Source organism: Castor canadensis, chromosome 15, assembly GCF_047511655.1.
Source record: "Castor canadensis chromosome 15, mCasCan1.hap1v2, whole genome shotgun sequence".
In the NCBI taxonomy this organism is placed as follows: domain Eukaryota; kingdom Metazoa; phylum Chordata; class Mammalia; order Rodentia; family Castoridae; genus Castor; species Castor canadensis.
Genome location: NC_133400.1, coordinates 21,293,805 through 21,319,633, shown reverse-complemented (window position 1 = coordinate 21,319,633; position 25,829 = coordinate 21,293,805). Strand labels below are relative to the sequence as shown.

Here is a 25,829-nt window from a genome sequence, read left to right as displayed (position 1 = left end):
GATTGAACACATTGTTTTTAAAATTCTTTTATTCTTTCAAATTCTCCAAAGATATCTAATTGATTTGCAGTGTTCCAGTGAAATACCAACTATTTCAGCTCCAACATTTACATATATGTACAAATTACAAAGGCCATTTTGTTTGTAGACTATAGGGTTTTTCAGGGTAGGAAGAACATTTTTCTTCAGAATTTGTTATTCACAATAAGGCATATTGTCATTAAATTCTGGCTGACATATTTCTTAAGACCAAGGTCATTTGTGAGTGAAATATGAAGTTATTTGATGGCCTTCAATGGACAGCTAGAATTGCCGTGATCTTCATCTGGGGCTCAGTAGAGTCTCAGTCCCTGCCCTTCACCCTGTAATTCTCAGGGGTGAGTGTCTGTCTTTTTTCCCTGGCTTAGACCTGTCAAAAATTAAGGGTTCAGTCCTATGAATGAGGAACAGAGAAATAAGCCTAAATGTCCAAATCTTGAGAATCTCTGAGGACCTTCATTTCTTACATATTAAGTAGTTTTTTTCAAGAATCAAACATATTTACAAAATATTTTCCTCATTATTTTTTCTACTTTTCAGATTTGAAAGTAGGATGTAAATTTTCTTTTTTTTTTCTTCTCTCACAAAATGATTTATAATACTGTGAATGATATTTACTGGGTTCCATACAAAAAGCAGTTTGGAAAACCATTCAATGCTATCAAGGGATCCAGTTGCTGAGGCAACCCAATTCCTCAAAGCATAGCCCAGCAACACAGAGACTGCTTTTCCTACAAGAAATCTGAAAGTCCATGCTTTGCCAAATTCTCCTTTTTCAGGAAAACTTAAAACACTCAACTGAGTGTCATCAAATCAAAGGTCATTGGAGAAGAAGCCAACTGTTCCTCCTACTTATAGGGAACTATCTCAGCACTATTTCACAAGGAAGATTCACAGGATGCAACAACTCTTCTATTTCTCCCCATCTAACCAGACATAGAACTCATTCTTGTGAACCCAGTTTTTCAAGATCACATACTTCTAATGGTGCTTGGATTTTCCTCCCCCTCCTCAATTCCTATGCTCCTTTCTAGTGGATATGACAATTGCTTGGTCCACCAAGATGATAAAATGGCTCTCCAAGTCTTGTCTCCTCTACAGCCTTCTGCTCTAACACACACAAACACACACACACACACACACACACACACACACAATTTCCCATTGGGAAAATTTCAGGGCAGGAAATTCTGTTTTCTCAGGGTGGTTCATGCATAGCTCTCATCCCTCAAGCTATATATCCCCTACCTTGGCTAACATCTCTTCCTCCTCTCTGGGCACACATCCTATCTCCTCTACTTAGGGAATTCTGTATGCCAATTATTTCCCTGTGTTTTATTTCCTAAGACTACTTTCATATCTTTCTATTTTGGGTAAAAATTAATGAAATTCATTTGGTAAATATTTTAAAGAAGACATGCTCTTATCCCATAATACTATCAAGACCATAATGAACATTCTCCAACTATCTCAGTGAGGCAAATACGAAGTTGTGTTGTCATGTTGAGGAACAAGTAAGATACTTGGAATCCACTGAGTTCAGAAGTGAGCACCCCTGTCATCTTCTCTTACCTTGCTACCCTTCCCTTTCACAGAATAACTCCGCTCATTTCAGGTCACAAGCTATTATCAAGTTCTCTGAAAAACATGCCTTCATTTCTCTTAAAGGTTACCATGTAAGTTAGTAATCTTTATGCTGAATTTCATTATCTTTTTTTCTCATTATAGTTTATATTTTTTAATTACATAAGAAACTGCTTCTTTCCCCCTAATCTCTGAGCACTTTCATGTGAGGGATTTTTAAACTGTTTCACCTTCTGCCTAGCATCTGTACATAGTAGGGTTTTCATTTCTTATGTATGCAAATATCTATGTTCTGGTAATTAATGTCACTATTATCTGCATGTTTTACCATGAACAATAGTGGAATATCAGTTTTTCAAGTGTATTTTGGACTCTCTATGCTTACATTTTTGATGGAGTTACACAAAGATTGCAGAACCTGATTAGTGCTAGGAATTTGGAGGCATTCCACCTGGGTATTACAATCCCAAAGACTACAAGGATAAAAATCATATCCATCCTTATAATACACATTAATTCTTCTCTTCAAAGTTTTGCTTAGTATCAGAACCTCAGACAAAAAAGATGATACTGTCCCTGAGCAAAATAACTTAGAGTCTAGTGACAGAGCTAAATAGGTATCTGCAAGACAAGAAAGAAAGCTTCAATTAAAAAAGTTGAGGGTTATGAGAACACAGAGGAGGTGCAAAGAAATTCCTCCAATTGAAGAATGGTTAAATAATTTAAGGTCATTTCCCTTTCAGAAGATTGTTAAGCAGCCACAACAAAGAGAGTTTTTAAAGTACAAAAAGCAGAAAACAGAAGCATTCACAACACGGATAAGTCTATGAATAACAGGAGAGATGTACGTTTAATGGGATTGAGTTTTTACTGATAATAGATGATTAGTGTTTTCCACTATAGTCGTTTTTGGGTTTTTTTCATTTCTTTGGTTGATTTATTTATTTATCCATATGCTGCTGTTCCAGTGGTGGAGAGAGATAGACAAATAGTAAATGTAAGTAGGCTTACCCTGCCCACAAGCACAGGGTCAGGCCCAGTGTACTCCTCTATCACAAAGAACTGGTTCCAGACCCAGCCTCTCTTGGAGCGCTGCAGCACCTGCCCCTCTTTGCCCTTCTCATGGTGACCATGGAATGAGGGCCGCAGGTGGCTTCGTCGCTCTGGGGAAAATGCCTGGCTGTGGCACAGCATACTCAGGCACACCAGGACAGCTTGTAAACAGTAGTTCTCCTTCATTTTTGGTTATGTGGTAGGCACAGGGGAACACAGCTGTCACCCCTTCAGCCAACCGAGTGACAGTCTTTCCAATGGCGGCCTCCCAGATGTGTTAAAAAGAACTCTTCTGGAATGGAGTGTCTTTGCTCACTGAGCACATCACGTCAGGGCTGCCTGCTTCCCCAGTCGGCTTCTGTAAGCAGAGAGAGAGTCTGGATTAGCTGCAGGCTTCATCCTCACATGATTTCATTTCTACTTAGCAACATGTAGGTTTGAGTGTCTGTTCTAACACTTGCCACTTTTGGGTAAGATAACTAACTTCCTTGAGCTCAGCTTGCCTGTGTCTGAAAGGGGAGAAGGATGGCATTATAAGGTTGAAACAGAGATTAAATGAGCACTGCATGTAGGTCTTTTGGCATAATGCCTAGTACTCAGCAAGCACTCTATATTGATTTGTTATTATAATTGATCATAACTTTGCTTGGCTACGTTCTTGTACTAGAGTAACTTGGGGCATTATGGAAGCCCAGGTGAGGCACATAGAACAATCCAAACTGGTGATGGCAGAGGCTGGGGCAGGTAAATGAGGTTTCCTAGAGGATGGGATGGCAAGGGTCAACCTTGAAGTAAGAATTACAATGATAAAAAGGGAAAGGATAAGATGTAATGCAAAAGGAGCAGAATTTCCCAAAACCTGGAAGTAGTCAAAACCATAGCATATCCCAAGATTTCCTTATCCCAACTTATAAGGAAAATAGGCAAAGGGCCCTGCTAGAAAAGAGACCTCAAGAAACCATGATGGTCACTATCACATCTGTTGGAGAAATAAATCAAAATCTCTGACATTGGTGGATTGATTAAGACTATAGTGATCAATTAAAGCTACAATGTCAATAATAGTTGAAGTTCTCATTTATCCACTGGTGGGTTTAATAATACAGAGATCAAGTAAGTCTACAGTGTCAGTTCAATGGGCAAGATTTGCTCTTTTCTGGTCAAAGATCTACTCAAGATGTCTAAGATCCTGCCTTAGCCAAGTAATTTTGCAAAGGATACTTTATAAGCTCTCCCTAACCAGGAGAAGCAAACTAACTGTTTCAAAGATCTTATTCCTAACATTCAGCCATGATGCATCTATTTATCAATCATAAGAATAATCCACAGACGTATTTACAAACGTTTTGCAATTTTTTAATCTGTAGACCTTCCTATTCTCTCTCCAGCACTCTGATTCTTCTATCTGGTTCTTGACTCCTACTAGGATTCCAGACTTCTTCACTGGTCTTAATATTTCTGTTGCTAGAATCTAATTTCCCTGCAGGGAACCTCTCTTGCTTGCTCCCTTCTCTTATAACCCACACTTTTTATGGAAAGCATCCCCTTATTCTGCAGTGTACCCAGGCTTCAAATGTGATCCTAGTTCCCAGAACCAGATGACCTCACCATCACCCCCAACTCCAATGTGAGGGATCTCAGAATGTTGATGTGCATGGAGGAGGACACATTGATATTGAGGATGATACTATCTTTCAACACTAATTAGGACTGGTGTGCCTAGTGAGCATTGAAAGAATAACTAACTTCCTCAAGTATTTGCTATCTTGTTTGGAGGCTGTGTTGGGGGAAAGAAGACTAGGGAGGAGAAAGCATGAATCTTGGCATAGTGGAAGGTATCTAGACATGGACATGAAATAGGCCTGGATTAGAATACTGGAATACTGCTATTAAATCTTACAATCTGGATAAGCTTGGGTATATCAATCATTTTGAGCCTCTATAGTTTTTGGAAAATGATAAAAATGACAAAAAAAATGTTGTACTCAAATAGGGCAGACAATGAGTGAGAACCTGGGTGTGTGCCGGGTTTCTTCCTCTTTTCTCAAAGTGACACAATCCAAGCCTGCAGGTCTTGCCCAGCAGATGTGGGTGCCTGTATAGAGGGTGATGATCAGAAAAGGACAATGAGGTGCTTTCCCCAAGAGATGGATTGAGGAACAGAAATTATATAAGATACTACAGCCATCTGGTCTTAGTACTGTAGGAATAAGGGAATTGGAATAATTCTACTTAACAGATTCAGACCCCTTCATTTCTGATGATCTTTGACTCTGCCAATCTAAGCCTCTCTGTTTCCTTTGTAATATGACAAAACAGTATCTAGAGAGGTTATAGATGCACAATTAATATAAGGTATTAATATCAATAACACTGTGATGGTATTGTATTAGCCCCTTCACAAAAATTGGGAGTTTAAACCTTTAATATTTGGTGTACATAGACACTCTGGAGTGGGTAAATAGCCATGTGGGAGAAAAGGGGAGATTAAAAAAGGAGTATCAGCTGGATGTGGTGGTATACTTCTGTAATCTCAAGTGCTTGAGAGGCCGAAGCAAAAGGATGCTGAGTTCAAGGCCAGTGTAGGTGGGTTATATAGTGAGTTTGGGGCAAGCCTGGACTATATAGTGAGACCCTGTTTCAAAACAATAACAATAACAACAACAACAAATGTAGTATCATCATTTAACAGCTTTATCCTCAGACTTAGCATTTTAATAATATATCAAATGCTATTTCCAGCAAAGCAGATGAACTGTAAGAAAAGAGGACAAAGAGAGCCCCAGGAGAGGTGAGATCTTAAAATGAAGTCACAGGAAGTGACAGGAGGATCACTGGGCTTCACTGAGAAGCTTGAGATTTGGTAAGAACCTGCCACTAACTTGTCATGGAACCACATTAGCTCCCCTTTGCCTCCTTCCCTATAAAAAAGGGAAAGAGGCAAATTGCCTCTGAGTGAAATTTGTATAAATTCCTTCCCACTTTTTATTCATGTTTAGCATTCCAGTGAGAGATTGTGAGAGATTTTCTTCTGACTCATTTACTGTGTCTTTACTAGGCTGGAAGCCTCTTAATGCTTGGGATTACATGTTATTCACAATGTAGTACATACATCTGGGACCTGCTCAAAGCAGACCATATATTAAATCTGAATGTATCACTTAAGTCACACATTACAACCATCAATGTAATATTGCCTCTATAGAAATTGAAGAAACAAGACAAAAGAAATAACATATGGAATAGCAACATTCCTGCCCATTTTGTACCATGCCAAGTATTAAGTTTTTATTCACATGCTGATAAATTATTCCTACATATAAACTGTGAAGTATATTTGAAAGAAAGAGTTTAATTAAAGTTGATATTTCTACACCTCTTTCTTCTGGCTGCCATTTTGCTATAAAGCACAATTATTTTTGACACTAAAGTGTTGAAACCAGATGACAACCTTTTTCCCCTTTATAAAAAGAAATACAGCTTAATTCTGAGTTAAAAGTTTCCACATGACCAATAAACAATAAACTTCAGCCATTGTAAAATAAATAACATAATCTATTGTCTTCTGTCAGAAAGAATAGCAAAACCAACCTACTTTAAAAAGTAATCCATTAGACTCATTATTTTTAAGTGCTCATATAATCAAATGTGATACATAAAAGTTATTTCAATGATTAATGTTAGTTTTGTATATGATGAACTTTAGGACTTTTTATTTATTGCCTTTCAGAATGGAAAAATAACTAATGAATTATTTTTCTAGCCTCTATTCTAAGAACAATACAAATATTAATTCATCTATTTATTCGTGTAACAATCTCAGGAATGGGTACCATGAAAATTCTTATTGTAAAGTATAAGGAAACTGAGGTTCAGATAAATTAAGTAACTTGTTCTGCTAGGCTTCTTGTAATAGCAGAGCTGGGATTTGGACCCAGGCTTTCATATCTGTTCATAACCGGTGAATAACACTATTTCTTGCCATTTGTTTGCTTTTTAAGTGCATACCAAAATCGTATGGACACTGTAATAAAAGTACCTACAAGCATCTGAATGTGATAAGTAAACCAACACTGGAATTGTATGCATACCAATAATATAACTATGATGAAAATATTAAGAATATCTAACACTTTCAGGTATTATCTACCTAACATTCTTGTAAGGACTTTCCATGAGTTGAGTCATTAAATCATCACAATAACACTACAAAGTAGTAGTTTTGTTACTTCCACTTTATAGGTAAGTAGTCTTAGGCACACCAAGAAGAAGTGCCTTGCCCAAGATTGCAGAGCCAGCCAGTGGAGGAGCTAAGTCTGAACTCTGCATGTGTAGATGCAGAATTTACATTCCTGCACCTAAAATTCTACCTAATCCTGCATCTTTAAGAGAAGACCAAAGATCAAATGTAGAAACACAACCCCTTATTTGCACAATAGTCTTATGGTGATAATTTTGAGAGCAAGGGGCGAATTCCTAGGCTATGATGAAAATATTAGCCAAATCAGAAAGAGAAAGAGAAAGTATTTCATAGCAATGGTCAAAGTGAAGGTAAAGAAGATATGATTTTGTTAGTCCTTCAAAAGCATACCACAGTTGCGCCCTTATCTACATATTGCATGAACTTAGCCTTTGTTTTTTAACTTTAAAATCCCTATCTCTGAATTTATAAATATGTAGGTAAAATGATGTGTTTGGGGATCTTTTCTTTATTTAGTTTATTTTTTTAAATGAAATGCTTCTAGAATCTAGACATCTGATTGATGTATCCAGTAGTAGAGACTTTGCGAGAATCTCACACGAAAATTAATAGGAGACTGCCCTCCTAAGGAGACCATGACATTGGCAATAATTAGGGAAATATATCAATGTTCTAATTAGTTTTAATAAAGATCCCCAAGGCAGTTCTTGAGTGATCCTTCCATTAAAGCACTTTCTAACAGCATGCCAGGATGCCTAAGCATTGGGGTTCCACTAACACATATAGAGGAACTTTATTTTATGATGGGAGCACATAGCTTGAAGCGAAAAATAAATGTTGGTGAAATTCACAGGGGTAATAACATGACAGGAAAATGGATTTGCAAAATCACAAGCTCAAAGTGGAAAGCTCACCGCTCTATCTTATGAGCAGAGAACCCGTCATGAGCTACTATGCCTTGAGCATAAAGCTCTCTTGCTGAGCCTGCTTTTGTCTCTGTAAAAGAAAATGACATATACAGGTGTTTAAGTATATTTGGGCTCCTGCTGGAAATTGTTATCGGGTAGAGAAAGAAAGACAAAAACGCTTAGCAAAAAGCAAGTGGATTTGGTTTTATAGCTTTCTCTTCCACACAGAGCTGGAAAGATCAGGTAGACTGACCCATTCTTTTTATTTCCAGGTAGCTAATTTACAGCTAAAGACAGGCTATCATTACATTAAGAGTATTACCAAAGCCTATACCAGACTCAAAATTCCCATTTCTGTATCTGCAATGTCCCCTTGTTGGTGAGCTCAAGAACCCTGGTCTCCCCTTCAACAAACACAGCTTTGTAACCAATTGGATTCTATTATGCAAATTAATTCAAGCATATTTTATTCACAGTTCAGATCTCATCACTCAGCACTGATCTAGTTTCTCTTTTCAAATCAAATCACAGGAATTATGCCTTGTCTGTGAAAATCATAGAGAAAGGGGGAAGGAAGTATTAAAGAATTATCAAATCACAATTCTTCTGCCCTGATTTCTACACTTATAGCAAAGCAAAAACTTAGGGTAATCACTTCTTCTCAGATGTAAAATATACAGTGGAGATCACAAAAGGGTTATGATATATGTTGTTACACTCTCTAATACCAAATTTCAATGTTATAGTATGCAGAAAATAAGGTGCCTTATCAATGACCACTAAGTTATGTAAAGGTGAATGGAAATTTTACAAGTGCTGCAAGGTAAAGCCAGTTCTTCCCTTTTGGAGAAGTAGAGGAGATTAGCTTTGGAAGTGGGAAATTCGTGACCACTTGCATATCATGCAAACCTTGGTCCAAACTCTAGTTCCATTACTTACGGATTACATAAAATTAAGTGATAATAGTAGTACTATCCTTGTCCAGGCATCTGATTTTGTTAATTCTGGCCAGCAAGCTCAGGGCTTGGTGCAACCATTTTACTGCATTTTCATCACAACTGTATGTAAATATTATACAGATTTTATCTATGAGAAAGCTCAGAGCTGGAAATTAACTCATCCAAATACACTCTGAATCACTGTCAATGTTGCAATTCAAATTGAAGTTTACATGATTGCAAAACCCACACATGTCTTTAGAATATTTTACCAGGCTCCCAAAGTCTTGAGAGCCCATGTTCCTGATGTACAAAACAAAAAGCTTTAATGATCTATCTCTGAGGATCATCTCAGCTCCAAAATTTTATGTGATATTAAAAGTAATTTTGTTAGGTAAGAATTCCAGTTATTCTCTAAGTCTGCATAATCAGCCATATACTCTGAGGGTCTTATGGCCACAGGGTATCATAGGAATCTAACTTAAGGCCTCAGACATCATAATTACAGAATAATTCAATGATTATTTATCTCTCCAGTAATTAATTGTCTTCAAATGATAAGATGATTAGGTACAATTTGTGCAGTGAATAACTTATTATTTGTGCTCTATTCAATCCTTAAGACAGTCTTTTTCTCACTGTAATATTTTTAAATGTTAATCATTAAGATGAATAAAATACATCAACACATACAGGAAATAGCACTGTCAGCAGTGTCATTTCTGACTGTGGATAAATGCTCTATATATGTGGAACAAGAGAGAGATTTCATTTTCAATTTTTCTTTTGCATGAGCTGAACTACCTGAGGGAAGATTAGGGCAAAGTAGCAATGACAAACAGATGCTTCACATAATTTAACACCTTTTGTGATAGGAAAGGCCTATATGTATGCCTCCCTTTGTGTCTGAATAGTAAATACGTATAAAGCTTTCTTTATTTGCCCATTCCTTCTATAAATCTTTTTTTAATTTGCCCATTCCTTAATTCAGCAATAATTTTGCATAGTGTCTGGCCTGAGCCTTGAGGATATACAAGTGTCAATGTAGCTCTGGTCTATAGATTGCTTTCTACACAGATGAGTGGTGACTGGCAGAAATAGGAGTATATTGGCAGAAAGCGTCAAGGATCAGTGATCACACTTCTTCAGGTGAACTTGTAACTATCAGTCCTGCCTTCTGATACCTGCCTCTAGCTTCTTCCAAGTAAACACTCATATCCACAACCTCAAATGCCTGTAGCCCCCTGCACTTCCACTTACTAAACTATTTCCAGTGCAATGACAACCAAACCATAAACACACAATGAATTGTAGCAATGTGTATTAATTGGCTCTAAATGATAGGGAATCAGATTTTCCTGGAAACTTGAATGAAAAACAGCAGGAATGCTTTGCAGTCAGTGGGGAGACTGAAACAAGGAGTCTATGTCCCAGAATTCAGTAAAATCAAGGCTATCAATAAGTCAATCAGAAAACAGAGAGAAATAAATATGGCCTCTGTCCCTAAGGTCAGAAATGACAGAATGTATGGTCCTGCTCTCTGAAAACTTTGGCAATTAGAGACTGCCCTCCAGCTACTTTTTCCATAGGGCCAAGCTCTACTTGAGTTTCTGCTTCTGAATTTCTATGAGGTTGGCTATTGTACTCATCCATTTGATAATAATATGCCTCCTGTATGTGAGCTAACTTGAGTGCTTTCTTTTATCATCAATAGCAAACTATAGTAATCAAGAAGAAAAAGTTAGGTAGTTCTTTTCAAGGTCAAGGATGAAATATTGTAGCTTTGGAGATCATTTGTTCAGCTGTTTTTCTCTTGAATTCCAAAGAAGACTAGGCAATAAAAAGATCTCTAGACCAAAAGTCAAGATAGATGTGCCCTAGCATAATTTCTGAAACTGAACAGCTGTATAATATTAGAAAAATTATTTCTTTCTCAGGGACTCAGTTTCTTTGTCTATACAACAGGAGGATGCAAATAACCTATTGAAGGTCCTCCATGTCTGCAAGAGCCTGTGATTCTGTGTTCTACTAATACAAAACAAACTTCCCTGAATGGAGGTTTCCATCTTCTTGTGATAGTCTGGGACCCAACTGAGAAAATGAAGTAGTCTGTGGGAGCTGTGACAAAGTAGTTGAGAGCATGTGCTCAGGAATCAGAAGAGGCTGGAAGACTAGAGCTGGAGTTACTACTCACTGACTATGTGACTCAGCCTTCATGAGTCTCCATGCTATTATACTGTAAGTGGGAAACACACTAGGACCAGTTGGAAAGGGGGAGTGCTAAAATGAAAAGAGGTGATGCATTGAGATAACTTTCTTTATATGGAACCTCTCACATAGTGAGCATTCAAAAAATGCAAACTCTGTGAAGGTGATGTCTTTTCTTTGATGCTCACTGTTGAAACATAGAATACAGCCTGATATTCAGTAAATGGCTAAGAGGCTCAGTTAGGGAGGTTGCTCCTTTATGAGGAAACATAAATGCATATGATAAGCCCTGGGCAGTACACCCTGATACAGTATGATGCTAACCTCATGAAGGGTCATAGAGACTTGCTGTGAATGAAAAGGAAATAAGAATACAATACTTCTAATAGGGACATATGGGAGGAGGCTGATATAAAAGAGACCAGTGATGTCCAATAGAAATGTAGCATGAAACACATCTATTATTTTTCAAAATTTTCTGAAAGACACAGTTTTTAAAAGTTTAAAATCTGTGTGAAATTAAGCTTAACAACATATTTTATTCAACCCAATATGCCTCAAATTTATCATTTTAACACTTATTCAAAACATAAATTATCATCTCCTAACTTTTTTCTTTTTGTACAGTGAATTTTATGCTTAAACAGCTCAGAGAGCCACCTTGCTATAACTCCATCACCACATGTCTACAGTGGAGAATCAGAGGACCCTCAAGCGTCTTGATGCAGAAAGGCATGTATTCAGGGAAGCCTGAGTCATAGTTCAGGTGAGAGGATTTATGAACTAGAGAAAAAAGGCTCAGGAGTTAGAAAGAGGGTCCTTCTAGAAACCATGCAGATGGAGAAAGCTTTAGGAACTGGAGGAATGGATGATGATGGAGCATGAGGCACTGGAAGAGGGAAGTGAGATGACTGTGGTGCTGCTCCCAACCTCAACAAAATGACCTGTTTGAGAACAAAAACCACTAGATGTTAAACACTTGAATCCTATGAAGTCAGTGGACAGATAATTAAGTATAGGTTCCAAAGTTCTTCTAAGAGTATGTATCACCAATTCAATCCTTTCTGTTTCAAGTTTGGAGATTTTGTGACATTAAATTCCAGAACTTCAGAATTGGATAGAAGGCACAGACTTTCAATTGTTAATCTTTCACTTCAATAGATTAAAGAAAGAAAAATAGAGATGCACTATGTAATTTACCTGGAATTAAAGACAAAGTGAATGAAACTCAACTCCTCAACCCAGAGAGGAAAAAGAGACACATACACAGTGAGGTGGGGCGGGAAGAGGGAAGGAGAGAGAGAGAATTTTTATAACATCTGCCTTGCTAGTCTCTCCCTAAACCCGGTTTACATGAAGTATTTCCTTTCAAACCATTTCTATGGAAACAACTATCCTGGGTTCCATAAGGAAGAAAGACATTCATAAGTAAGCTGAGAGAACTCTTTAGAGATTGTCAGAAGAGAAAGAAAGTGGCTAGGGACTGCAACCTGCATGTTCTCCCAGGAATCCAATGTCACGCAGAGAACCACTGCCAGTCTCTGTTTATATAAATATATACAATGAGAAAAGGAATTGTCCCAAGCTGGCCATAATAACTGACAAAGGCTTGATTTGGTCTTGTGAAATGATTACTAAAGCCAGAGCAGAAAGTTCTGGAAATCACGAGTGCCCAGAGGAGTCCAAGAAGTGCATCCTGTTGACCTCCATCCACTGAGATCCACACATATCCGCACAACTTAATCAGAGTGTGTGGATGCCACCCAACGGAAGTGAAGAATGCAAGGAGTCAAGCTGCTTCCAATTATAGGAAGCCGGATTTTCACCAGAGTGTGGGTGGGCTATTCTGGAGTTCTCTTTCCTAATGTTTCGTCCTGGACCATCCCATCCCACCAAGAGCAGACTACACCCTGCCGGGTTTTTAAGTGGCTTTTAAGATATCTGTACCTATCCTACAGAGAATAGATCAACTCCTTTATTTTTAGGGAGCCTCATAATTATCTCATTGTTGTTTCAAATAATCCAAACTTTGAAGAGCCTAATTCTTTCTTTTAAATGTATTAATGTCATTTTTCAGAAGGAGTGGGAATATTTTTGTGATGAAATAAAAGTAACAGGGTACAGCAAACAGTCAAGTGCCTTGTACACATGTGAAGCCTTTTCTGAAGCTTCTGCTGAGCACTCTCACACAGGCACGACTTCAAAGGCAAAGTGAAGTGTCTTTTGAGGGTCTCCAATGATATGGTTCACTTAATTAGATTTTCCATAATCCCAGGTTAAACCCAATGAGAATTACAGATGTTAATTTTTGACTTGCCTGACAGAAACATCTATTGTTCCAAATGAATTTCTGTGGGGGAAAAAAAAAACTTTGTGAAATTCATTTCCAGAATCATCACTGACAAGATACCCTATTCCTTTTTCCTCCCTCAGGTAGAACTGACCATTTTCTTTTCTTTGGATCTCACTGTCCTTTTATAAAAATTTAATACCCCTACCTACCTCTTCCCCATGATATAGTAAGTTCTCTAAGATTTTAGCTGATACTAATGCTGCATTGAATCCCTTGCCAATGGAGACAATGGGGTACAGAACTGAATATAAAGACTTTTAACCTTGACTGAGCATTAGAATCAACTGGGGAGCCTTAAAACTCACAACTCCCTTATCCTAAACCAAATAAAATGAACGAAATTCAGGGTATGGTGTTTTTGAAGTTCCCAGGTGATTTCAATATACATCCAAAGTTGAGATACACTGGATTAGTTTTACTATTTGAGGATAGTAGCTAAATATTGTGTCTTTTAAGTTTTAAATTAAATTATATTTTAGTGCAAAGTTTCTCAATGTACTGATGCCATCTGAAGAGCTCAATATACTCATCCATTTCAAGTGGTCACTTTATTCACTGCACAAAGTTCTGTTAGTCAGTATTGTTCTTAGGTACTAAAAATTATCCTCTGAATCACAAGACAGGACAAGATGATCTGAAACTCCTCCAGCCAGGAAAACCCATACCATCTGCCCAGAAACTTTGTCCGCCCTCCCCATAATTACTTCATTCTAATCCTATATTATGGATAACTGAATGGCACAGACTTTCTGCAGAGAAATTTCTGACCTGTATCCCTATTGTATCCCTTATACTTACCAGCTTCTCTTCGATAAAATGAAGTTATACAAAAAACACTGCCTAGGCATTCAAAGACCTGTCATTAATTCATTGTATAATGTCCAAAAACTTCCATTTTCCTCTGTGTGAAACAAAGGGTCCGCTAGCCTTGACTGTACAAACATGATCAGCAGAACACCCTGAAAAATAAAGACAAGAAGGGGTATAACAGGTGAGGATAGCTGAGCCCACTGGTCCTATATTGTGCAGCAAACAGTACAGAAAGCTCCAGATTTTCTGTTTGAACAACAGCTCTGCTACACTATAAAAAAATAAAGAAAAAACGAAACTGCTTGTGATATCTTGATGCCTAACAGACTCCCATCTTCCATCCTGCAGCGATAGAGTAAACTCCTGCTTCAATTCCCATAATCTCCTCGTGTAAGGAGGAAGCCTCCACCAGGAGAATGTGGCACAACTGACAACTGACAGCTCATTTTGCCACGCTTGAGTCTGTTTCCTTTTACAACAAAAAGGATGGATCAGGCCTGATTTCCTTCGCTCCCAAGTTAATTTGAGGGTCGTATGAGATAATGGATTGCAAAGCTCTTTATAAAAGCATAATGTAGGCTACACAGGTGAGGACAAGGATGATGAAATGCTGACAGTAGAGGCATCTTAGATTTCTTCAGGTAATTTTAAAAGCTTTGGCTTTTACCCTTTCCTATTGAGGATTATAGATAAATGTAAATCATCTTTTCTTCTTACAGAAAAGATATGTGATTCTTTCCTTTTCACTCATAGGGATATAAAACCTAGCAAATGCTGTGAATGAGTCCCCTTCATGTATATGAACAGTCTTTTGTCTACACCAGAATCCAAATGGATTCTGTAGTGTTGATATGTGAGGATGCTGACTTCAGGTCCTTAGAGAAGGGAGGGTATATGCAGTAGAGAGAAGGCAAGGCAGATGTCTGATACCAACAAAGAAAGTTGGTACATATGAGTTGTAGACTCAATAGGGATATATGTCAGAAAGTCTGAGCCCCTCAGTTATCTATGATATGGGAAAAGAATGAAGCAAACATGAGAAGGATAGACAACACTGCTGGGCAGAGGGTAGGAACTCTCTGGCCCAAACTAGTTTCAGTCATTTTGTAAAATCACTCATTATCCATTAAATCTCTGCTTGAAAGTGCCCCATCCACTGGTGGGCATGCCTGTGAGTTATCATCTACTAATCAGCTTCTTATTGAATATCCGTTATGTGGAAGACACTGTGGCACATGTTTTGCCTATGCTCCTGATAATCTGTTTCTCTTCAGCATCTTTAGGAGGTCAGTATTTATTGCCTCCACTGCCCAGATAAAGGAACAAGGGTGTGGAGCCCACTATCCTCTATTCAGGTTATTTCCTATGGCTAGCTAATGTCTCAAATGGGATTTGAAACTATATATGCCCCCCTTGGAAGCTCTTTACCTTATTTGCTTTGACTAATGCTATATCTGTTTCTTTGTAATGCTCCTAAATTTTCCTTTCTGGAGATGTTCAGAACTCAGCTAGCCCCTTTTTTATACAGCAACCATTTAAGAAATATTTGTAAAGACTAGGATTTTCAAAATAGTGAAGTGCTAAGAATTTAGTGAAACATGTTCTTTGTACTCAAAGTACTTCCAGGTTGCAGGAATCTTTCGAGAGTACCATTTCCCTAAGTGTCTTGCATGCTTCACCTCAAACATCACCCACACTTGCTTAGAGGAACTGCATCTGGCTTTCTCCACATGTTCTCCATCCCACTCAACTTTCCAAATGAATGAACTATGATTTACAAACTTCTCTCCCGTAACATTTTTCACATTAGAAAAAATTTTACTCTACATCCTTCCCTGCCTAAGTCTCCAAAGAAGGTGCTAATAAGTAATAAAATGCAAGCAGTGTAAGGAGCTGTAGGAAAGCAGCCAGATGATAAATATCTTCTAACAAATGGAGCCAGCCCAACAGGAGACAGCTCTGTGAGATGGCATGAGCTAATCATTGTCAGAGAAAGCTTGGGTACACTGCTCATGAAGGAGGAGTTATGCAGTGTGAGAGGCATGTTTTTCTAGGAGAAGCATATGGAGCCAGGGATGCTTCATCTTTGCTCTCAAGAATCTTAGAAAATATTGTCCAATTACATATTCATCCAAAGAGATTTATGGGAAAGCTGAATTTGCAATCTGTGGCATCAGTAGTTAGGGATAACTGCTCTTTGATATTACTCTGTAAAGGAAAGCACCTTTGAACAACAACTGTCCCAGTCAACCAAGGAGCAGATAAAGAAAGACCAATAAAGCATGACTTCTGCCCACAAGTACTTGTTGTCTTCCTGGTAAAATGTCCATGATAGAAGTGCCCACACTTGCATCTCAAGGATGGCTACCCAAAAAAGCACAGAAACACAGTTCAGTTTCCTTATTAAGGAGCTGTTCTTGTTTCTGAATCCAATCATGATTCCAGCTTTGACTCTCTGCAACCCCTAACTTGAATCCTCCATCTCTTTTATTTATTCCTAGAGCTGTTTAAGGTGTCTGCAGGATTCACTCTGGCATCCTAATCTAGCTCACACAGCACTCACAAAGGGAGGAGGAATTCATAAGAGATAGTTGGTTTAACAAATATGCACCCAGGAAGAGAAACAGCTCCAGAGGAAGTCAGTTCATCAAAATAAATGTTACATATACACTAAAAGAAGTCAAGGTGCACTCAGGATAGAATGGCCATGTCATAAAGAAGGAAATAGGACCTGGATTGGAAGAATTTAGGTAGAATTTTGCAAGGTAGAAATGAAAGAAGATTCTGTCACCTTTCCTTTATCCCTCTTCTGTGACATGCTTTCCATATCATATGTTCATGCCTTGTTTTCTGGGAAAGCCACTATTTGATCCTTACTGTGGCTGCTGCTTTGCTAAGAAGCCTAGGTCAGTTGCTTAGAGCACTAAGGTTCTGTTCAATACATAGTCAATTCATCTTCCTGGAGTCTTCCCCTCCCTCTTGCATTTTCACCTCCTGCGTAGGGTCCCATTTTTATCTGGGCAGACAGACAGCAAATGATGCTGTTTCCTGCTTCAAACTATGTATCTTTGGTGTGTCTGTGTGTCATCCCCAGATGAACATTCTTTGGACCAACCCAGATCAAGGACTTTGGGATCTTAATAGTGTCTGTAGCTTTATAGTTGTCGTAGATACACACATATTCACACATACACAGTCACACAGAAACACACACCAATACTCACGTCCGTGCCTCACCTTCCTTTCATTCTTCTACTTTACAACTGGCCCTATGGCTGAATCTTTGCAGGATGCTGCTGAATCCCACTTTATGCTGCACAGAGTGAGCCAAGTCTTCAATTGCTACATAATTTAAATTCTTATGTCAATATTTCTCCAGCTCACATAACTGCCTTCAACAGTGCTCAGGTAATCATTAAGAACTTCTTGCAGAATATGGTACAACATGGGCAAACTCTTTGTTGTAGAGTAAAATAAAATACAAAGACAAATACTACACGATTCCACTTATTCTGTCCTGTAGCATTGGTTATCCTTAGTTTGTTTCCTTCTGTTACCTTTTCAGTATCCTACACAACAAAACCCTCCAGTATTTCCAAAGATGCTTACATCGTTGGGAACTCATCTGACATCTATAGCCAGGTTTATGGTATACAAAACTATGTCACAAATATTCTTGATACACCTGTCTTAATATTGCTCATTTCTCTAGAATTGGGACCCCTACTAAACCAACTCTTGCTTTGCTAAGGTGAAAGAGATTTCTAGCAATAATAATCACAGATTTGTAAAAATCACGTTGTGTCAAGGTAGCAAAACTTCTACTGGTAATCACAAGACTTTAACAATAAATAGTGTGTTGGGACTTGAAAGCCTCGATAGCCATACCTGTAATATCAAGCCTCTCCTATAATAATTGGCAAGTTATCAACACATATGGGAACTAGAGAACCCAGGCTTAGCAATAAAACAAGCACCTCCAGTTTTATGTCAGATAAGGAGCAATTTTTTTTTTCAAAACTGCATACAATTTTGGGCAATTATACTAAAACAATAATTTGTTATATATATGGAATTCAAATTTAACTGGAGTCCTTTATTTTGTCTAGCGAGCCTATTGAAAACTCATCTGTCAAAATAATGAACTGAATTAAGCAATTCAAAAAACATTGTTTAAATTTTTGAGACAGAATCTCTGTACATAGTCAAGGCTGGCTTTGAACTCACAATCCTTCTGTCTCAGCCTCCTAAGTGCTTGGATTACAGGTGTGGTCCACACAACTGGCTTAGACATATCAATCTTTAAGCTTCAATTTATTTTTATTCTAAATTCCAGAATATTTTCTTTCTAGCTGTCACCTCTGTGAACTGCGAATATGTTTGGCTGGCCCCACAGAAGCAGCATTATTTGGCAGAAATGCTGACAGTTTGGCAACTTTTAACATCCATGTTACTGAGGTCAGAGAAATCCAGTTTGTGATCTCTGATTTCCCTCGAGAAGATAAAAACAGGCTCTTCGATATTGACAGGCAACCTACAATGTAAAAGGCCTGAGGATGAAAGGATTACCTATAGTGCTAATTGATTGAGGAATTATGGCTAATGTTCACTTTCATCCTCTGAGTTGACACTGGTTTTCAGAAAACAGCTATTAAGTGCAATCTTGGCATCATAATCATTGATATCATGAGCATGTACCACACAGGATTAGTGGGCAACTTTCAAGTTCTTTGCTGAATGCAGTGCTCAAAGATATTTGTTCCCACATACCAAAAAGAAACAGAAATGCATTCATCAAGCATAACCTGAGGTATGCTGGGAACCTGGTTTTGTATTAAACAGAAGCAATAGCAAGACAGTGTCATTGTAACATTAGAAGATAGCCTAACGGTGGCATTTGCAAGATGAGAGGTAGCCCAGAAAATAGGTGAAGTGTAAATTTAATATGAAAGATGCTTTGATGGAGGGGTTGGGGAGTTCAGAGGAGATGCATACAAACCAGGTTATGAAGAGCTGGTTGGTCAGTGAAGAATTAGTGGATAAACCAGTAAGTTTAAATCAAGCCTTAAAGTATATGAATGAACCAAATGTTCACGGTGTGGAACAACAATGCAGGCAGAGGAAAAAACATGAGCTTTTCCTAACACATAAACTTGGGCCCTGTGTTCATGGAAACTGGAATTCAGGACTGTGAAAACACAGGGTCTGACTACTCAGCAAAGAAGGAAGGGGAAAGGCAGGGAATACAGGCAGGTGGTGAAACACCCACATGCAGAAATAATAAAGTGATAAAAATTGTAACAATAATAGCTTTTGCTTTTCAGCCAGCGTAAGTGATGAAAATGCTTAGCTTCATACCTATGTAAGGCCTGCAAAGATGTAAAGACAGAAGCAAGTCAGGTAGCCATACAGAAAAAAACCAAATGTCCTTCATTTTGATTTATCTCAAGCAAAATAAATGGATTCTGTTTCAGTTATTCAGCTTTCACGTGGATGTGCTCAACCCCTGGAAATTAGAAGGGTCAGAGTGCAGCTAGCTCAAATTCAGGATGGGTCTGTGACTGCTTTGGGAAAAACACAATACCTCTGCCTCACCTTTAAAGTTGGCAACAGGAGGGGATAGGGAGAATAAGGGAAGGGAAATAACATTTCATCATACACCCACTGTATTAGAACTTGAACAAGGAACATGAATGACACTTAATTCTTGTAGTTTTGTGAGGTAGGGATAATTATTAACTTGACAAAGGAAGCAGAGAGTCAGAGAACTTTAAGTTCCCCAAGTTTTGACATCAGATAAAATGGCATAACCTAAATTTGACCCCGGAGACAAGAAATAAGCCCACATTCAGGTGCCAAGTGCTCTCTAGATCTCTAACAAAAACAACCAAAAAAAAAAAAAAAAGTGACTCATGATCAAGCAGGGGTGGTACCTATGCAAAGAAGGAAATTAATTTCCTTCTGATTTCACCTGATCTGTACTGTATGTACCAAATCACAGGCCTTTTTGCAAAATTAAGGGCATTAGTTATCTTCCCATTCAGTCACAGTGGCTTTATACTTGCATGCAGACATCCCTAGCTAAAAGGAGGAATATCAAGTTTTTACAAAATCATTCATCAAGAGGTGAGACCTAAGTCTGATTAGCATTTCAATAAGGAGGCTGGGCCTAAATAGAGAATAAGCACACCATCACAGCAGCAATTAGGCATCTTCTAGACAGCCACGCTTTTCCTCAGACCAATTGAATTTGAGCAAATGAAAATATTTTTTTCTCTCTTTTTCCCCCTGCTGTGAAATGAACTGCCTTAAATAACTTGATAAAGTGACAGCAGCCTGTTAAAGGAAACGTTTGCTCATTAAGTGAGCCTTAATTAAGCAGAGCACAGGCCAATAGCTCTTCCATCTAACAAGTGATACACCCTGGTTAAAATCGCCCCGTTGCAGGGCCTAGTCTGAGAGGTCTATGATGACACTCCAACACTAAGCTAGGATAAACAACATGTAGACTTTGAGAAATCAAGCCACTCTGCAAAGCTATGGATGAATTGCTACTGTACATGTAAAAATAAAGTTAATCTAATATTATGTTCTGGTTATTCTCTCTTTAGATTTACTTGGAATAATGAAGCTACACTCACTTTTCCCCTTAGATGAGTCACTGGGAATTCAAGATAAAAGAGTTGTCTCCAATACTGTGAGCAATCTGAAATTTTCCAATAGTGCATCTTCTCATCCATGAAGATGGAGATGAAAGGTATTTGATCACCTTCTGTCCAGTGAGTATCAGGGCACTGAGCATATAAGCAGAACTCAATGTACACTTGTTGAATGAGTGTCTGTGAAAAAAAGACATACACTTGTATATGCTCATGGATAAAGTGATAAATGGGCTTGGATAGTACTACAGATTGAATTATATACCCTAAAAGTCCTAACCTGGGATATTTGCTCATGTGACCTTATTTGGAAACAGGGTTATACAGATGAACAAATGAAGACAATATGACCAGTGTCTTTAGAAAAGGAGAAAAGACAAGATCAACTACAAACCAATGAAAGCTCAAGACTCCCAGAGGCCAGAATGAAAGCATAGAACAGATCCTTCCTCACAGCCTTCAGAAGGAACCAACCCTGACCCCACCTGAATTTAGAACTTCTTGCATCCAGAATGTGAGTCAACAAATTTCTGTTGTTTGATCCAAGAATTTTTAGTACTTTGTTACTATGACAACCCCAGGAAACTAATATAGACAGGGACTGAGCTACCCTGGATATGGCCTATTGCCATGATGCCACTTAACCTCCCAGTCATCTGGCCCATGGGACATTTGCTACCTGCAAGCCCACAGGTACTGCTGCAGCCAAGAACCCTGGGGTCATAGCCCACCTCTGCTCTTCCTTCTACATTGCTTTGTTTGAAAATTTTGAGTGACAGCACAGTACAGTTCTCCTTTGATTGATGTAAGGATTGTTAGATAAATCTTGTATGTGATAAACTTTGGTCACATCATGTCATAAGTGCTCAATAAATACTACCTGTTATTATCATCAGGTAGTCTTGGCCCCTAAAAGCTTAACAGCATTAAGGTCACTTTTACATATCTCTGGTTTGTCATCCAAGCAACATTGATATGGCTGTTTCTGGACTAACCAGAGGGAGCTGACTAGTCATGGAGAATCTTTGGATCTTAGTGAGGGCTCTCACCATCTGAGGTGCATGAACACAAATTCAGGCTGTGCATGGTAGATTTAATAGGTGACCTTTTGCTTCATTTCTCCCCTCTCTCACCACCAATTTACCAACAGGAGGCATGGGAATCTTCAAAGACAAGCTAATTGGAACTGACCTGAAGGTCAGGAAAGTCGGTGAGGTGCTGGGTGTGGGGCTGCAGAATCTGGTGGCAGTGACTTTCAGGCCCCTAGGAACCCAGCTGATGCCAAAGGTTCTAACCCTAATTATTATTTCACTGAGAGGCCTAGATTGAAACATAAGGCTGCAATGAGAAGTCTTGCTAGTCCTCTACACTAGATCCTCTGCCCTGGGCTTTGTGATCATCATCTTATTTAGTCTTCACAGCTTCTCAGGGAGGGAAGTATTGCTACCTTTAATTACAAGGGAACAAGGGAAATGAGGTTCAAAAGACTTTGGTAATGCAGCTCAAAGTCACCAAGCATATTAGTAGTGGTATCCAAACATAGTAGAACTACAGGCTGTCACAGCTAACAATGGCAAACCACTGCCTCCTGGCATCTGCACACTGCCTCTACTAGAAAAGGGTTCTTAAATGGCAGCTACTGATATTGAAATTGGTGGAGGACAGCATCACCAAGCCATCCACTGATAGTTTATAGCTACATACTTAAAAGGTATAAGTGCTTTTTGAATACCAGTAGTATTCACCCTTAATCTTCTGCACTGTTTATGGAATTCCTGCAGTACAGCAATCACAATAATAATTCATGCTGTATAGCACTTTGTAATTTACAAAAGGCTTTCATGAACATTAGCTCATTTTTATTTATCAGTTGGCTAACAAAGGTGAGGGTTTCTATTATCCTCATTTTATTAATGGAGGATGAAGGAATAAGTCAGACATTATCTTTAGTAGTCAGATATAATAGTGAAGGTGAAGGCTATGAGTGAATCTGAGGCTGGAAGCCCTGTACCAAGAAATGAAAACACTTCTCTCAGAAAAATACAGTTTTCACATGGAAATGTATGGTTCTAAAACCAGTGGTTCAGCCTTCTGTCCGCTCAATGCTTCTGGTCTAAGAAGACACAACTAATGATGACACCTCTTTTCATTTATCACCAGCTACTTGTCCTAGACCTCATATTGTGCTGTGCACTTGACACACTGCTTTCATTAATGTGCACACATCCTGTGGGTTTTTGCTGATGTTATTCTCATCTTATAAATGAATAAATTGAAACTCCAAGAGGTTAAATAATTCACCCAAGATCATATAACCATAGTGACTCTGGCTCTGTGATCTTGGAGTTTTCATTTTTAGCAATTTCAGCTTATGTAGATTCTATACAACTTTTTTTCTTTTTGCTTTGCTTCCAAAGTCTCTTGACTATACCCATGGCTTACACCAGGTCAGAAACATAACAAGTGGCTTGATTCAAAGCCATGACTCTTGACTACTTAGGAATCTAAAGGTACTACATTCAGTACCACACTTGTTCATAGTAAGATTCCTGCTATGTTCCTCTTCCATAGAGACTATGGTTCTCAGGAAAGAGATGGATTTTGTGCAAACACCAGAACCCATGAATCCAAATGTTATGATGGAGACTGCTTCTGAGTTACAAAAGAATTGCAGCCTACTTCCTTAGGGTTATAAGTCACTCTTCACCACAACCCACATTAACTGACACCTTCTTGCATTCTGTATCTCTCTTTTCTCTAAATAACTTTGGGAGCTTCATATATTCTCCCAACACAGACATTATGCCATCTCCTAAACATTCAAACCAGAGTCCAAAAAGAGTTCCAGAGCTGTTACCACCCAAGGCAGTACCATAGATAATTAGTGTCCACCCTCAATGAGAGGCTAATTTTTAAGGCAACAAGGGTCACTTGGATGCTGTAGTCCCAGTCTGTTTGCAACCATTCCTCACTTGAATCTCTGCCTAAAACAACTTGGAAAGAAGAAAATCTGAGATGGGAAGATAAGCACCAAAAGAAGATGGCAGGACAAATGAAGATACTTTATGGAAAAAGTTGGGGCAAAAAAGAAAGTGCTGAATTAAAATACACTGTGGTCTTGAATTTCTGTCAGTTAGGAGTGAGCAGAGACATTCAAGGGGCTGACAGAGTCTCATCATGGTGGCCTGCTCTGTGTATCATCACATGAGAAAGAACACCTGACAGCTTGAGCCAAGGCAAGTCCCACCGTGAAATCTAAAAATCTCCATTTTGGATTTGAGGTAGTAATTCAATTTCCTTCTTCTGGTGTTACCAGCTGTGGGATATCAGGAAAATCATTCAATCTTTCTTATTATGTCCCCACCCACATAAGAACTAAAGTAAGAACTAAATAATATGAGGACAGCATCCAGCATGTGTTTAACATATGAGTGAGCTTATTTCTCTTTCCACATTTTTCCTGTTTACTTCTTGATCCATTAACAACAAAACTTCTAATAGAAGAACTTAGCCTTAACATTGAGCTGGGAAACCTGAGTTCATAGCCTCAACTGTCTCCTGACCTCAACGCATACCACTTACCTCCCTTACAAATAGAGCATCACTTGGCCTTGCATGGGGACAGAAATGCAGTTAGGAAACTTTATTGGTAATTCTCACAGATGGCTGCAGAGGGTAGTAGTGTTCTTCAGTGCTGCAGCTGTTATTTTGAAATGGGAAGCTGGTCAACACACCATGACACCAACTTACACATCCATTGATTCACTTGGGATCAATTATTATAGTTCATTGATTTTTCAATAGAAGTAAAACCTCAGAGGCAAACATCCCTATTGACTTCCCTCAGTTTACAAATAAGAATGCTGAGGCTCAGAAAAGAAGTAACACTTGGCCAAGTGAACCCTGATAGAGGGCTTTATTCAAACAAAAGCCCTCAGCAGATCAGATTGCCCCCAGGACTGAAATGAGTGGGAACCTTAGCCTCTGTTGACTAGGGACATAATCTTGCAACAGTGCACAGCTGTAGCAATCTGGCTGTTTCCCGGACTTATGCAAACAAATGTCATCCTAAGGAGAGGAATAAACATGTATTGAGTTATTACTATGTGCCGGGGAAATGTGTTAACTACTTTTGCATTCAGTATCTCATTTGACCCTTGAAACAGTCCCACAACTTGATATTATTTGTTTAACACCCCCTCCAAAGGTATCCAAAAATGAAATGCCAGAACCTCCAAATATGTTGTCTTATATGACAAAAAGGTCTTTGCTGCTGGGTTAAAATTAAAGGTCTTAAGGAGAAAAGTTATCCTGGATAAACCCCAATGGACTCAATGTCCTTAGGAGATGGAAGCAGAAGGATCAGAGGCAGAGAGAAATGAGGTTTGAGTGATGTACTCCCATGATGGAGGAAGAGGCCATGAGTCAGAGAAGAGAGTGGGCTACTGGTATGTGAAAAGGACAAGAAATTGAATTCTCTCCTAGGATATTGAGAAGGACTCAGTCTTGTCAACAACTTCACTTTAGCCCCTAGGACCCACTGTAAACCTCTGACATCCCAAACTGTAAGATAATGAAGTTCTTAGTGTCTTAAGCACTAAGCCTGTGGTGGTTTGTTACAGCCCCAAATGGAAACTAATACATCCATTTAAAAGATGAGAAAGACGAAGCCGCATGGAGTGAAATCACTTGGCTGAAGTTACTTAGCTGGCTTACAAAGAAACTGGCACAATGCACACAGGACGGGTCTACTGCTCTTGTGCACTGTGCTATTTTTGCTTTGGGGAAGGAAGAAAACAAATGCAATTTCACCCTGTAAAAAATGCAGAACTTTTCTCAACCCTACAAGATAAAGAAGGCCATCACTGTTTCTCCCTTTCTCTGTACACAAGAGGAAAACATAACCCCCACTAAAGTAAATGCTCTATTCAAAGTCAGGAGGGCATTTTCATAGCCACCACCCTTCTACAAAGATGAGGGTCTGCATATGGTGACCAATGTGTGGAATAGAAGAGCCTCATGGGAAGGCCATTCCTTTATCACCTTCACAAGCCAAGACAGCTCCCAGCCCAGCCC

The 25,829-nt window shown here is 38.7% G+C and overlaps 1 protein-coding gene across 5 annotated transcripts in view; it reads right to left on the bottom strand.

Moving 5' to 3' along the window:
- The window catches only part of Cdh11 (cadherin 11), a 151,000-nt gene that overhangs the window by 45,395 nt on the left and 79,776 nt on the right, over positions 1-25,829 (bottom strand). For 2 of the 5 annotated variants that reach the window (XM_074055908.1, XM_074055911.1), the window contains exons 3-4: positions 14,083-14,243; positions 2,635-3,034 (exon numbers count right to left, since the gene is read on the bottom strand). In XM_074055908.1, the coding sequence (XP_073912009.1) occupies positions 2,635-2,862 (228 nt within the window). In that variant the 5' untranslated portion in view covers positions 2,863-3,034; positions 14,083-14,243. Of the gene's footprint in view, positions 1-2,634; positions 3,035-13,248; positions 13,282-14,082; positions 14,244-25,829 lie in introns of all 5 variants that reach the window. The other 3 variants (XM_074055907.1, XM_074055910.1, XM_074055909.1) reach the window with 2 other exon arrangements.